This window comes from Anopheles moucheti, chromosome 3 (assembly GCF_943734755.1).
Source record: "Anopheles moucheti chromosome 3, idAnoMoucSN_F20_07, whole genome shotgun sequence".
NCBI classification, from domain to species: Eukaryota; Metazoa; Arthropoda; class Insecta; order Diptera; family Culicidae; genus Anopheles; species Anopheles moucheti.
Window position 1 is genome coordinate 80,294,065 of NC_069141.1, and position 14,963 is coordinate 80,309,027.

General features: G+C 42.7%; 1 protein-coding gene across 1 annotated transcript; it reads left to right on the forward strand.

Annotated features, from left to right (window-relative positions):
- Window positions 1-13,426: 13,426 nt before the first annotated feature.
- On the forward strand, window positions 13,427-14,457 carry LOC128304454 (39S ribosomal protein L50, mitochondrial). The gene is made up of 4 exons (XM_053041646.1): window positions 13,427-13,495; window positions 13,639-13,820; window positions 13,881-14,080; window positions 14,164-14,457. Exons 1-4 carry the CDS (start codon window positions 13,427-13,429, stop codon window positions 14,397-14,399), a joined length of 687 nt encoding a protein of 228 aa, XP_052897606.1. The 3' UTR covers window positions 14,400-14,457.
- The last annotated feature ends 506 nt before the right edge of the window (window positions 14,458-14,963 follow it).

Here is a 14,963-nt window from a genome sequence, read left to right on the forward strand (position 1 = left end):
CAAATTAAACAAAATATTCGCCCGGAAAAGCGCACTATAAAGAAGGGAAAGAAAAATATGAGTGGAAACTAATGGGAAATAACAATCCTCCATTGAGCCTATTGATGTGTATGCTGGTGGAAAGTAAACTATCAAAAATTCAAACACACTGTTCACATTCATCATCGGTATTCAAACATTTCTGTTGCTGTCGGTGCTTCAGTTGGCACGCTTCTCTGGTTCCGTTTTTGGTCGTTTGCTCCTCTGAGCACATTTGCAAACCCATTTTCACTATCTTATCATATCCATCGGCTCTGCAGATATCACTCTCGATGCACAATTAATCCGATGCACAAGCTACACAAAACGATCACTCGTACGTGAGCTACCTGCCAGGCATATGTCTGAAATTGGAAGGAGAAAAAAAGGCCATTAAAAAACAGGGTACCAAAATTAGGAAACGAACTTGTTAAAATGCACACTACGGTGTGTAACGGAGGTGACGATTTTTTTTTCTTCCTTTATTTATTTCTTTCTTTCACCCACCGGCACAGAACCGATGGCATAAAGTAACGATCAACAAAAACCGTTGACGTGATCAAAATAATGCACCGATGCGCGTAGGAGATCGATGCACACAACATAACGTGAAATGCGTGTAATGCAGCTGTGGATATCGATGCTTAGAAAGCGAGGTAGAAAACGTTTTGTTAAAAAAAATGAGTTGCGCAACAGGTTTCTTGTAAAATCGTCAAGGTTGAATGGTGAAAGTAATCTATTTTATATTACGCCCAGCAGTTCGATGGCATGATTTACAAGGTTTGAAATTTCGGCTATGCTTTGCAAAACAAAATAATCCTTGCCAAGTTAGATGTTACTTTATTGCAATTAAAAAAAGGTTCTAAAAATATGTTCAGTTTAGACGGTAACTAATATTGCATTGTAATTTATGCTTATTGTTATAATATTCTCCCCCGACATACGTTCATAATAGGTAAACTTTAAGGCACATAATACGATCAATATAATCTAAATGAACGTATGAACTAATAAGGTAGCGATTTAAAATTATAGTAACTATTTATCTGTGCTATAATCGAAACTGAGCGCTAATATATAGAATTGGATTGTAATTTACTTCTCAATATCCATTAGATTTCAACAAAATCAGCCCAATACCGTAATTCAACATTGTTTAGCAACATACCACTCCAAACTCTCGTCTATTTCGTCTCGCGTGCCAATTGCACAGTTGCAGTGGACAGCAATTGCATTACAACCTTGCGAACAGTTGTGGATGATTGCACCGAAAACAAAACTCAACTCAACCATCTCTTTCCAACACGAAAACACCGAAACCCCGCTCCGCAATCGCGCCAAGATGTGAAATCAATCGGCGTACCCGCGAAACAATCGAGAAGTCAGACCTCCTCCTCCTCCTTTAGACAACACATTCAACCGATTTTCGAAGCTGTCAAAAACCCACCCCAGCAACGGAGAGATCTCCGCCGATCTGTCTTTCTCCGCTTTTGTTTTACAGCTTTGAATAAAAACATTTCCGGCAAATATTGATCGATTGGTCGGTCATTTTCGACCGTTATCTAATGCACACTCTTTAAAGAAGGGTTTTCATTTGCCGATCGAAAGCGATTACGGGGTACCGCCTGCGCGCCGGCCACAGCAAGGATGCATTTTTGCGTTTCGCCCATGCTGCGGATCATGCGATCATTATTTCTTCTGGCTGGCTGGCAGCAGCAGAGCTGTGTGCGTTCGGGTTTGATTTTTCAATAAACTTTCTCAAATTCACGGCCGGCCGGGCGTACGTACGTCTCCGCCCGATCACGTTTGCCTAACCGCGCACGCCGAGGCACCGCTAGTGGCAGTGGCAAGATGTTTCACTTGCTTGCACAAATACAATCCGCACGAAAAATGCAACCAAATGCCCCAGCTGCCGCCAGCTGGAAAATGGTCCGTTTTGTCTGCAGCTGAAACGTTTAATAAAGATGGCTTGTGCTTTACCTTCTTCGTGCAACAACATTACCGGCTTAAAGGGTTTGTTTTTTTTCTTCTTTGCAACACAGATGAGTGGCGCACGGGGGTGGATGGCTAAAAAATATGTGCGAGGTAAAATCTTTTATTTTAACGGACAAAAAACAACAACATGGAATGCATCACTGTCTAGAAAGTGGTAGCACTAACACAAGAAGGTTGAAGAGCGATAGCTTAATAAGGGTTTTCACTCGTTTCGAAGCAAATCGAAGCCCTTCGAATTAGTGCGCTCGCTTAGGAGAAAATAAAGTTTTTCCTTAGCTGCTCTCTGTTTTTTGCGATTCGCGGCGCTCGTCTTTTTGGAACGAACTTAAAACGGTTACATTGGGGAAAAAAATCTATCGTAAGATCTTGCTCAAAATCAATGTCGTTTCTCTCGATTCTTTTGCCTGAATTCACCTTTAAGCCGGCAATGAACAATGTAACAGCGTACATTCACTCTTTAATTTCGTCCAATATTTTGTTTCCATCAAGCACATCTTCAACAATCGCAACAAAAAACGGCCAGTGGGAGTGGGAAGTTAATTATTGATTAACATCGGCAGCGCAGTGAACCATTATGCTGTTTGTCAACATTCGTAAAAGTTCTTGCTACATTTGAACGTTTGGCACGCGCTGCCATTCACCAACAAACCGGACAGAAGTGAATATGAGGAAATTATGGCACAGTTGCAAAACAGAACAGTTGTGAAAATCGGAAAACGACGCCACCTCACTGTTGCACCGAGCAATAGACGTACTATTTTTGCGTGATATTTTCTGCCAATTACGCGGTAGATGTTCGTTAAATTAACTTCATTATATTACATCCTAATTATGAGAGTTTTGCGCTAATTTGTGTTGTGATTTTCGAACAAAAATATAATTGTGAAGCACTGCTAGAATGAGCTACTTGAATAGGTGCCCATTCTGCATCATAATTCCCACCGCAAATCAAGTAAGTTGTCAACTATTATTTAAATATGCGAAAAGATCCCTATAACATAACGTTCATTCATCAAGTTGTAGCTAGAAAAAAGTGAAGGAAATTAGATTAACCGCTACAGTTCATCCTTTCCGCTAGTTGCTTTCGTTGTGTTTTGCAATCCGGCCCCATTCTCGCCATCATCATACTCCTGAATATACCACCGTACCAAATAGAAAATAATAACCGCAAGCACTATAAATCTTAAATATATCCAAAAAATGGCACCCAAATGCCTACCGGCGGTGCGCAATCGATCGTGTGGCATCATTCTGAATAGGTTTCCGTTTCTAAAGTGGAAGCAACAAGTTCTGCTCCTACATTAACTCGGGCTGCGATGATAAGTAGCGAAATATGCACAATTGCACAATTTTTCATGTCGATTCTTTTCCTTTTAATGATCACATTCCACACTTAGTAACAAGGCAGTTGTGTCGCTTTTTTTCACTTCACCTTTCGCTACTCTTTCTCTCTCTCTCATTGACGCTTACCCGCCCGTGCGTCTTACTTGTGTTACTCCAGTTTATGATCGCTTTTAATAAACCATATTATTGCATAATAAAATCCGCCTGCATCCAATTCGCCGCGCTATTCCCTGCCGCGCTATATTTTCTGTCGATGATCAGCTCCTGACCAACCATTGCTATACCGCAAGGTCTGTACGTGTCGTTTGCTTCCCGATTCTTCCTTTCTTTTTGTCTCGTTGTAGCTTCCCCTCTTTCTTGTACTTGCGCCCCCACGGCTCAGATCGATGAGGAGAGGTGGTGTAAAGCATCGTCAACTGCTCCCGGGTGGTGCTGGACCATATTTTGACCACCGGTCATGTGGTACGGGAGTGTGCCGTTGCGCTTATTATGCGGTTGTTACTTTGCATTTTCATTGCGCCCGATTTGTGCTGGCTGACCCCCCCGACCGTCCATAACAAGCGCTCGGCTGAAGAGATTTAGCTACAGTGCGCGCCAGACCTGTAACAGACACCACCAGGTTGTATTATGTGCTGCACTGTGCTCGCAGCATAAGAAGGAAAGCATTTTTCGGTGCTACCTGATCAACGGGGCAGCAAACGGGGAGTACGCGGTAGCGGAATGGTAAAGCGGTCGAACAAAAACACCGCATGGTTCAATCTCCGCGCTGGAAACTGGACCGTCCGACGGTAAGTGGAGCGCACCCGTATCGACCCGCTCCGTCTGGGACGGGTTAAAGGGATTACGGAGCCACCGGACTGGATGATATAACCGATTCTTTAGCAGTGCTCGGTGCTGGTGCGTCCGTGGTTTTGCTCGCTGTTTACACCACCACCTTCAAACGGTAACCACGGCAGCGACCGGGGCAATTGGTTGCATTGATTTTCCCCCCGGCAAACTGCACTGTGGGTGACAGGCGAACTATTGGTCCGTGTCACACGGCTGCATCGCCCAGCGCTTTAACGGCTACATGCAAACAGAGGGTTCGTCGCTTGTGCACGCATTCGCAATATACGCACTGAAATACAACGTCTGGTGTTGGCCGTTCAGTTACTTTGCATTTGTACCATGTGGTTTGCTTTGTATGTTTCAACCGGATTATACGAACCTGTAGAAAAAGAAAGAAAGAAAAGAAAGAATTGCAAGTTAGTCACACAGTTTATGCAACAAAAAGGTAAAAATAACACACATAAGGAAAATTACATTCATTAAAGAAATAAAATCACACTGTTTCACATACGAAAAGAGAGTGTTTCGAAAGGTACAAGCTTACAATAAAATTATAAAACAACGAATTGACATACTGCGAACACACTTTGGAAAAACGAAAAGTGTATCCCCAAATATAACGAAAACGATACACAAGTTACGATATCATTCAAATAAAGATTTTGATCGTCATTTGGAATTCGAACGAAGCCAACTTGGATGGCAAATAAAAATTCCTTTTTAAGCTGGATATGTTTGAAATGATTTTTTTGTAATGTAAATGAAATCTATTCGATTTAATCTGGAGCTTTCCAGCTTCAATCTAATGACCCACATTACTTGTTCTTTTTTAAACAGCTTTTTATCTCGCTTAGTGATGTGTTTACTAATTTGTTGTAGTCGACTGGAGCGTTCTCTCGTTGACATATCTCGTTTGGAACTGTTAATTCTAAGTAGCACAGATAAACAGATACCCGGATAAAACGGTGTTGCTCCGTAATCATCAAACAGCAACAAGTTCATCATCAGCTCTAATCATGCTCTGTTGTCGAGGGTTCAACATAAAGATTCGTACCGAAGCATACGGAGATGATCGCAAAAGCACTACACAAAATAGTACCAAAAACCCATAATTCAAATAATAATTTAGCGTAACATAATCACTCATCATCTCAGCTCACACTAAAACGTATTCATCACCTGCCTCACAAAAATGCACATCAAGACGCAGAGCAGCAACCAAAAGATTAATTCATATGGCTTTTCCCCTGCCCGTACAGCTTTTGCTTTGTGGTCTTCCCATCGCAAAGCGCTGCTGCAACTGCGCGTAACTAATCAATAACTTGTAACAAATTGTTATTAATATTCCCTGGCATGCACGTTGCCTCCGTGCCCGAGACTCCCGATCGATCGAAGGTCTCCGGTGGGTCTCTACCAGTGGATGTGTGAGATTTGCTAAAATGGCTGGGTTGTTTTTTTTTTCTCTCTTGTTGGCAAGATGTTTCGTTTCGTTCCGCGTAACTTGTATTTCCGGTCTGCAAACCCCGGGACACCTATTGGTGAGAAGCGATGGGGTACTGGCTGATGATGTAGGTAGTGGACTTAGCTGGCAAAAGCATAATACGAATGATCCGTAGCTATGTTGTGATGTGCAGCATACCAATCCGAGACCGAGAGGAGGTGGACTGTTTAAGTTTGATATTGAGTGAGCGATGAAAGTAGCTACAAAAGTCACACATACACACACACACATCACCACAAGCAGGGGGAGCCTATAAAATGTGGCCGTACAACCAAATTTCTGACACGATCGCGGATCGCATGGAAAGTGAATTTAATGGGCTCGATAGCTGTAGCGACTCGGGGTAGGCAACTGGTTTTTATGTCTTCGTTTCGACAGGTGTGTACGTAGTAACAGCACCGTATTAAAAAGTAACATCCACCAACCACCTCAAACACACACACTAATCAAACGCATGCAAACGGTGAGCCGTTTGCTTCACTTCAGCCGTACCACGGCATCGGAGCGATCTTATTTTATTTACATTTCACCGCTTGCACCGCTGCACGTTCGAAAGCGCATCGGGTCCCGCGGTGGTGCTTGTTGCAGGGTGAAATGTGCATTTCGTTAAATCCTGCGCCCCTTGAGATTAGCAACCAGTGCCAGCGATACGGCGATGGTCGGTGATGGTGGTGATGTGCGAGATTAGTTTGCAATTAAGCTGCCCAAGTGCGTTTTGTGGTCCGGGTCCGGTGCATGTTTATGCGGTGTTTCTGTGCGGTTTATGATCGCTGTTACACGCGCCCGGCACCGATCGTTGCGAGCCTTAACGCACTCGGCGGTTTTGTTTCGCGAGATTAATCAATGCTCTAGTGCGAAAGTGTTTTTTTTTCTTCATTCCATCTCGCTCCTCATCTCTCTCTAAACTCGCTTCCCTTCTCACCCATTCCACACATGCTGCGAGTGACGGATTCGGGTCAGATTTGTCCGCGCTTTCAAGCCGCGCACGCCGGATTGCAATGGTTGGTTTATAGAGATTAGCTACCCCACGCCACGGCAGGCTCTTCAGCGAGATGAAAAACACGAGCTGATGTTAGGGAAAAACATAAACCATGCACAAATGGGCTGGAAATTGTGAAAGATGTGTCAGGATTTGTGGCAAGTCGATGCTTCTGACATTGGCACATGATACGAGTTGATTAAAAATGGCTTTTCATACACAGACGCTCGTGATAAACGGCCATTTTTCGTGATAATTAAGTTGGGGAAATTTTAATGTTTGAATTATTAGTCGCATATTTTGTAGATGATGATGTTTAGAGATAATTTTAACAGTGTTTGATATAACTATAGGGTCATGAATTTTTGGAGAATAAAACATTAAATTCAGGGTAGGGAATGTTTCACAACTATTGTCACTTCAATTCTTATAATCACATCTATAGTAATAAGTAACATGGCTTGGCCGTTCTACACGAACAATAAAACACAAAGCTAAACATAAAACTGATAACAGATATATAAATAAATGAAAAGATATAGTGATGTTCGAAAAAAGAAACAAAGACCTGTGTCATACATGGATGTAACCAATGATTTAAAAAGCCAGGTATCAGCCGTGGTTAGTGGAAAAATTTTGTTGTGTAAATATAACAATTATAAAAACATAAAAATTAACAGAATATTTGCAATAAATTTATCAAAAGAATCATTTTATTTTTTTTAATTCTCAGAAAAAAATAGACAAACAAGTAAGTGACGCTATGTAGTTATGTTGCGAACTGTGTTGTCACGAAATATGTTACGACCTTCAAAAATCACCTCCAAGACCCTCTTATTGCGTACTATCAGTTCTAAGTTATGCAAAACACATTAATAGCTTTATCAAACTACACTTTTTAATTTATTCTTGGATTAAAATTTGTAACTGATAAAAATAAAACCATAAATACCACGAATATCTCCGAGCAAATAGAACTCATAATGAATTGAATGACATTTATTCCTGCGTTAATGATGTGATTCGAACGTCTCCTTGATCTCCGGATTACCGGATGACATTCGCTAGCATATCCACCGGGTAAAACCAATGGTAAAACTACCAAAAGCACTAACGCACTACCCATCCTCCTTTCCCAACCTGGAAAAGGTGAAAGGCTGACCCCAAACGGTGGTGAGGTTGATGAAACAACCTTACCATCACCCAAAACCGAACGCCAAATGTCAAGCACCGCAATCGCGTCCATCAAGGACGCCAAATGTTTTGCTGGATTTGCCATACCTGTCCATCGTTGTGGACATCATCGTTTGATAATACAGCCAGACGGACCGATAGACCGAAGGTTTGTGGCGTAAAATAAATCACCACACATTAACATCGAGCGGTACAAAAGCGGCCTACCAGAGCTAAGGCTATCGTTCTAATCTGACCACCTTGAACCGCCTTGCTCCATAGATCCAGCCGATGATGATGCAGATTATCAGATGGGAGACAGAAAATGGTGAACTAATCCGCGTGCATAATTAATGAAAACAGATAGATAGCTTCACTTTCGACACCGGTTGCTTTTGCTCCCTGCGAACAAGAACTGGTTCGGGCGCTTTATTGCCCCGATAACCATTCAAACCACTCGTTCTGGAGCGCTGGGAAAATGGTTCCGACGATCACGACCATAAAGGCATCGCATCTAATGGAGCCATTGTGAGCCATAAGTTGGCACTTTGATGTTCATCCGAACAGGTCATCTTCTCGTCGTCTGTTTGTTCCGAAAGATTCGCAGACAGATGGACGGGGTATGCATTAGAATTTTAAATATTGCCCCATCGCAAATCTAGCCATTTTCGTGCCCAGAAAAAGGGATGGAAGATGAATCAGAACCATCCAAACCGACTGTATCGCCGCATGCCTTACAAAACTGGTTCCAAAGCCAAACGCTTCATAAAAACAAAACCAAAACGCACACATGTTGTGCCTGGCAAAAGCAACGGAAGAACCTATCTTGATTGTTTTTATCTCAATTGTACGCTGTTACACCAGCTTTCGAACGGTGATCGGTGGCTCTCTGCGCCGTACGAAGCGATTTGAATTTACCTTCATTTGTGATGCAAATTTTCTGTTTTGCCAACAATTGAAGCTTTTTGTTTGTGTGTTTGTTCAATGCTGAACGGGGCAAAAAACAAAACGTACTTGTGCATGTTACGGTAATGGTACAGGTCGATTGTTGCTAAAGATGACAATGTTACAATGTACGATCGACGATTGGTTAACGTTTCTTGGTGGTATTCGAAGAGAGACATCAAAATGGAGGAGTTCTCAAATGTTGCCATAGAAAAAGCTAACTTTAGAGTTTAAGAACTCTTTATTATAAACTGTTCAAAATTTCAAGAAACCCTAGTAAGACAGAGCTAAATCAACGATAATCCTGGTCACGGCACCAATCTTTTTTTGATTTCAACTTCGTTTAAGCACAGTTCTCTTCCAAATTTTAGCACCAATAACCCAACAATCAGAACGATCCTGTGGCTGTGCTTCCTGTGTGCTAGATAAACGTTTATTTTATTCCTCGATATATTTTATTTTTCTCCCCGAGTTCCAACCCCCCGAATTGCAAATTGGAAACGCAAATTCAAAACCTGCATCAAATCGCAAATAAGGGAAATTGTCTAGCAGGGGAAACAAAATGGCAATCCAGCGATGGCACTCGATCGGTTTATGTCACGCCACGGATCCAATACGGAGGACCGTGTAAAGGTTTCTCCCAGTAAAGAATTCTAGTTCGCTACATTTAAGAACCGCACGTCAAACGATCGTATGCAACTGGGAGGAGTTGCTGTTCAAGTGAAACTCGAAACCCATTGAAACAGACGAGCATAAGCCTACATAATCATTAGTGAAACGTTTAGTTTACCTCTTCTCGTGTCATACATATAATTTACTCGATCGAGCACCAGCCGATCGAGGGGTGCAGTGCGTGTTGAGTTCAGCTGACTTGTTGCAGTGTTTTTCCGAGTTTTCTCTGTGTAATCACGTTAAACAAAAAGGCTGACAAACACTGGTTCGAATTCACTGTCAATCACATCGATCGACACGATCTTTATAGGAAGCGAGAAAATACACTCTGTCACACAACAAAGCACATACACACATGCACACGCACAGACAATGCCGATCAATTCACGGCATCGGAAGCGCCAGATTATTCACCCCGGAAATTTCGTGAACCGGAAGGAAAAGTGTTGCCACCGCCGGTTGAAAACCGCAGCATGATCAAACGAACGATCCAAAACCAAAGCGGATCAGCAACAACAATATTAACAAAAAACACATACACACACGCGCGCGCGCGCGCGCGTACACAGAAAAGTCGATGGGAAAGGGTAATATTTGGATGGATAGATGTATTTTCTTTCCCAGATATAGAAACAATAAACCGACTGATCACTCACAACTTGCGCACATATGACGGCACACACTAAATATATGATCACCACCCAAAGCCCACCGATCGATCGAATCGGATCGAGCGGCGAGGGGATTTTTCGTTCACTAATGCGCTCTTGACAACGAGATTTTTTACTTCTGTTCCATCACAAACCGATTATTTTCCTGTGCATTGTTTACCGGGAACAATTAGGAGGAGCTCAATGACCGATCGAAAAGTTTGACCAAACAATAACAAAAAAACAAAAATAAACGGTTACTTTAAAACACTAATCAAATGTTAAATCTAAGTGAAAACAACGAAGGCACACAAACAGTAGCTGCAGCACACATACACCCGCAGGCCAGACACACCAATCGATCCACACTCACACTCACGGTAGGCAAAGCACTGGCGAAAGACGGGATGATGGGATGTGCACCGATCGCGAAAGCAAGTCTCACGGGCCTGTGCTCACACATCGAGCGCTGCTGGAAAACTGAACGCCCCGTCAAGCGACGAACGGCGAAATTCATACGGCCAACGGCACCGCGAACGCAAAACCCGAAACGTGCTCGTCGTCGTCGTGGTCCGTCGTGGTTATGAAACGCAGGCTACCACGGCTTGGGCTGGCTGGTACGGGTGGCATAAACCCCCACCCAATGGCGGTATGATGGTGTGCGCACGTACGCGACCAATAGGCCGTACCAGCACAAAACCGGCCAGATTGGGTTCCTTCGCGGCGGGAGAAGGGACCCTGGTGCGGATTGTTGGAATTGGTTTTAAAATTAGCCTCCCGCCCAACGGTCCACCACCGTTTTGCCGCCATTTGCCGTTTCACGGTTGTCCAAGAAGTCGGTGGCGATGCGTTCGAAAGTCTTGCCGTGCACGCACTTGCAGTACGGTACCACCTTCGGACGGTGCGGAATAGAACGGCCAGGCGAGTTCGATTTTATTCGAGTGTTTGGCTGTTGTTTTGCCAACACTTTGCCGTTGCGTACACGTTTTACGTTAGAATTTTATGTTTTATTTATTTATTTATTTTATTTAAGTTATATAAACTTTTTTTTATGTTTTACTATTTCATAAATTTCATACTTCGTCTGTTTCTTCATCGCTGGGAATTGCAAATCTAGTAATCATCACAGCAGACGAAATCAATGTTGAATATAAAGAAAAAAAATGCTTAGAAACAACTGAAAGTGTCGAAAAGTGCATCTAAATGTGCATCAAGAAATTATATCCTTCATGGATCAGAGTTCCTTTTTGTAACTTATCAGAACATGAATCCATGAAACACATGAAAGCCACATAGAAATGCTAAAATACATTATTTGTCTGACAGTTGAACATTATAAGCTAGATTTAATGCTCTTTAATGCTCGTGTATGCATCGAAATACAGCCGTGACGAGTTCTTCATGGGCAAGCCATCGTACGGCTGGCATATCGGATTCGGATGTAACATTTACGTACATCACGTCAATGGGTGACACGCACGCGGCATTAAAACGGCCCAAAATCCCAGATTTGAAGCAAACAATACGTTCGAACCACCAATGAACGAAACGGCCAATCTCCCCGCCGTAGCCATTCCCTCCACCCTCCCTCCCATTATGCTACGCTGCGCGAACTTCGCACGCATGTCTGCCACCGTAACTGCATTTGGTACGGTGGGTAAGAGTTGATTTGGCTCAAGGAAAACAAATATCGGATTGTTCGACCAGTTTCCGACCGACGGGGCTGCTCGGCCGAGTCGCGGAGAAGCCTCAACTAATGGTGTTAAACTGCTCCTTGAGGTGGCACCACAACCACACGTGCAAAGGTTGATGATTAGCAAACCTGCTCCAAACGACAGACACCTGCCCTCCAATCCTCCCTCTTCCCTTCTCCTCATACAAGCGGGTGTTGGTTTGGGATGGAAAGCGGCAATGCACAACGGTGATGGCATTTTTCCGTCTCCAAACTGCCCCAAGCGAGAAGAAGTGTATGGGTGTGCGCGTGTGCGTATGTGTTATTTTTTAGAGGATCAAGATGCGCGCGCTAACCGAAGGCCAACGTACGTCTTCGGCACGATGATAGATTGCGATTGCAGAGTGCGTGTGTGGACAAGAAAATGGTCCACCGGATACTCAGCCCCAATGGTCACGCCAGGCTGCCGTTAGCCGTTTATCACTACGATTCCGTATCGTTTTTTTGTGTGTTATCGGCATTACTTGGACGACGTATCGAATATGATTGGACGAAATCGTTCAAACGGCAATTAGTGGTCGGCTTGCAACACCTCGATAGACACCCGCAGTTGAGTGATTCATGTTGAACAAACTAAATGAAACTGAAAGCCTTCTAACGCTGTTAAAAGTCGTATCGCATACTCATGTATGATGCACGTTTGGAGCAGTTTGTTTATTAGATATTTTAATCTTTAATATAAAACAATGATTTTTTGATAAAACTATCGCAACGATCTCACCGGCAGGGACAAAATACAATCGCTGGTAATCAAACTGGACATTATGTTCGCATTTAAATAAAGCGTTTGAAAATTATCAACTGTGTTCAAGGCACCAAACACATCATCTACCGGGGGCTGCTCATCAGTCCACAGGCTGGTACGCCCGGTGACAAGCGTGCCGAAAGGGAACATCTATTTGCTGGTTAACTTGAAATTTGTGACATTATGGCCGGTATTTTCCAATAACATTGATGCTATTTTGAAAACATGATCATAGCTATTGAGTTATACACCACAGATGTATGGTTTGGAAATTCTATTCCATGATCGTTATTTTTGCGTCCCTCAAATCCCCGAAGTTTGCACTCCTTTGCTAAGATTCTGTCTAACAAAACTACAATTAAATAAGCACGTATCTGTTCCTATTATTTCGCGAAATATATATTCTATTAGTTGTTAAACTTACCGACACCGATTCCTTTATCCGTCATATCTTCAATTTCCAATCTTGCTGCCTGGGAACAGATTGTTGAATCCTACGAAAAAATGTAACCAGTTCAAGACTATTGTGTGGGACTATAATAAGCTCTTATATTCGCTAACACGGGACTTATATTCACTTCATACATACCTCACGATGAAGAAAATATTCAACAAGTTTTTAATATGCCTTCTTGAGCTTTTCTCAACAATATCAGCCTAACTTCCACTTAACCGATCTAAATTGAGCAGATCTAAAATGTTTGTTATTGCTGTGATCAGCTGATTTGACATCCGTCCTTTGACAGCCGGCTGTTTTGACAAGCGATCATCGACCAAGTTGGGTTGTCAATATTAACAACAGAAAGCACGATTGTACAACAAATAGCCCACAAGCAGGCTCACCATGGCTGGAATTATGCGTTCTACGACGACAGGAAAAGCTTTTGTGGCCTTCCTGTCCAAAAAAACAATGGTAAGATAAATATCCTCCAAATTTTCTATGCAAAAGTGCTTGACAAACTTCAGTGTTACGTGACGCCCAGGCCGGGTGTTAGTGATGTTTACATACGACATGTTTTTCAAAGAAATTTCTTCCATAACTGCTAATACTTGCAGGATCTCACGCACATTCGTTGCGCCAGTTCGAATCGCGTGAAGCGTATCAAAAAGCCAGAAATTACCAATCGCGATGCGAACCAGGCTAAAGCGGCAACAATGCGAGCGGAAGTAGAGGAACAGAGTGTGCTGTACGAAGGCAAACGATTTGAATCCGCGGCACAATCGCTTTCCGCACGAGGGTAAGTTCTGTTGCATAAGTTACGCTGTCGTATGATTAATCATACTTTGCCCATTTACAGTTACTTGCGAGCGATAAAACCTTACACACCACCAGAAAATGTAAGCGAGCAGGTGCTAGAAATTGCCAAAGAAAATAAGCTGAATGACACCAAGCAGCCGTTCGGTGGGATGGAGCAAAAATTTGCATTCCTATCGGCCTGCGGCAAAACGTTCGGACATTGGGTTCCAAACTCAATGCTGCATGAATTGGAAACCGTCGGTAAGTTTCCTCGCCTGCCGTACAGCGTAAAATAACTCAATTCATTTATATACCGCGTATTATTCTATTGCCATTTCTTTTAGGTGATGCAATTGTGTTTTATCAAACACCGATCGACACGAGACTTCCGCTAGATGCAATAAGTTCTGTAGAATTGCCGGAAAATTTGTATATCCAGCAAGATTATATACGGTTCCATCCGGAAACGGATACAATGTTTGGTGGAAAATCGGCCTTCCCCAAGAGCTCGACGATAGTTACCGGATTAAAGTACAAACAGAAATATCGTGGTCATGAGGCAAAGAAGTCTTGGCCGTAGTGTTACAGCAGGACGCTTACCGGCGGTATTGTAGGCTTTAATAGCACGTTAAAATAAACCAGCCTGTTATGGGATGTGCTCGACTTATCGCTTTTTTCAACAATCGCAAAGAATAGTAAAATGCAACATTTTTGTTTTATCTGTGAGGAACGGTCGGGCTGACCCCCGGAACGGTATCGTTTGAATCTTTATATTAAGTACAATTCACATTAGTTTGGAGATATTTCCTTCCCTGAACAGTGAAAAGGGCTCCTTTTCCCGGGTGTACTCGGCCTCCAACTCTGCATCAGTGTGCGTGTGAAAGGATAACATCATCACGGGGTGAGTGAAATGCATCGCTGTCAACAGTACACAGGGATTGTCAGTTAATTTCTCATAGCCATGAACAAATATTGCAATAGACTTATTAAAATAATTAAAAAAATCATATTTCCATCTCAATAGCGAAACTTATACAATGGCGTTTACATAAATGTAATGTTGTACTGCCTTTTACAATGCCACCCTTTTGCGATAGGAACAATTGGCGATAGTAACAATACCTGACAATCCCTGAAATATTGA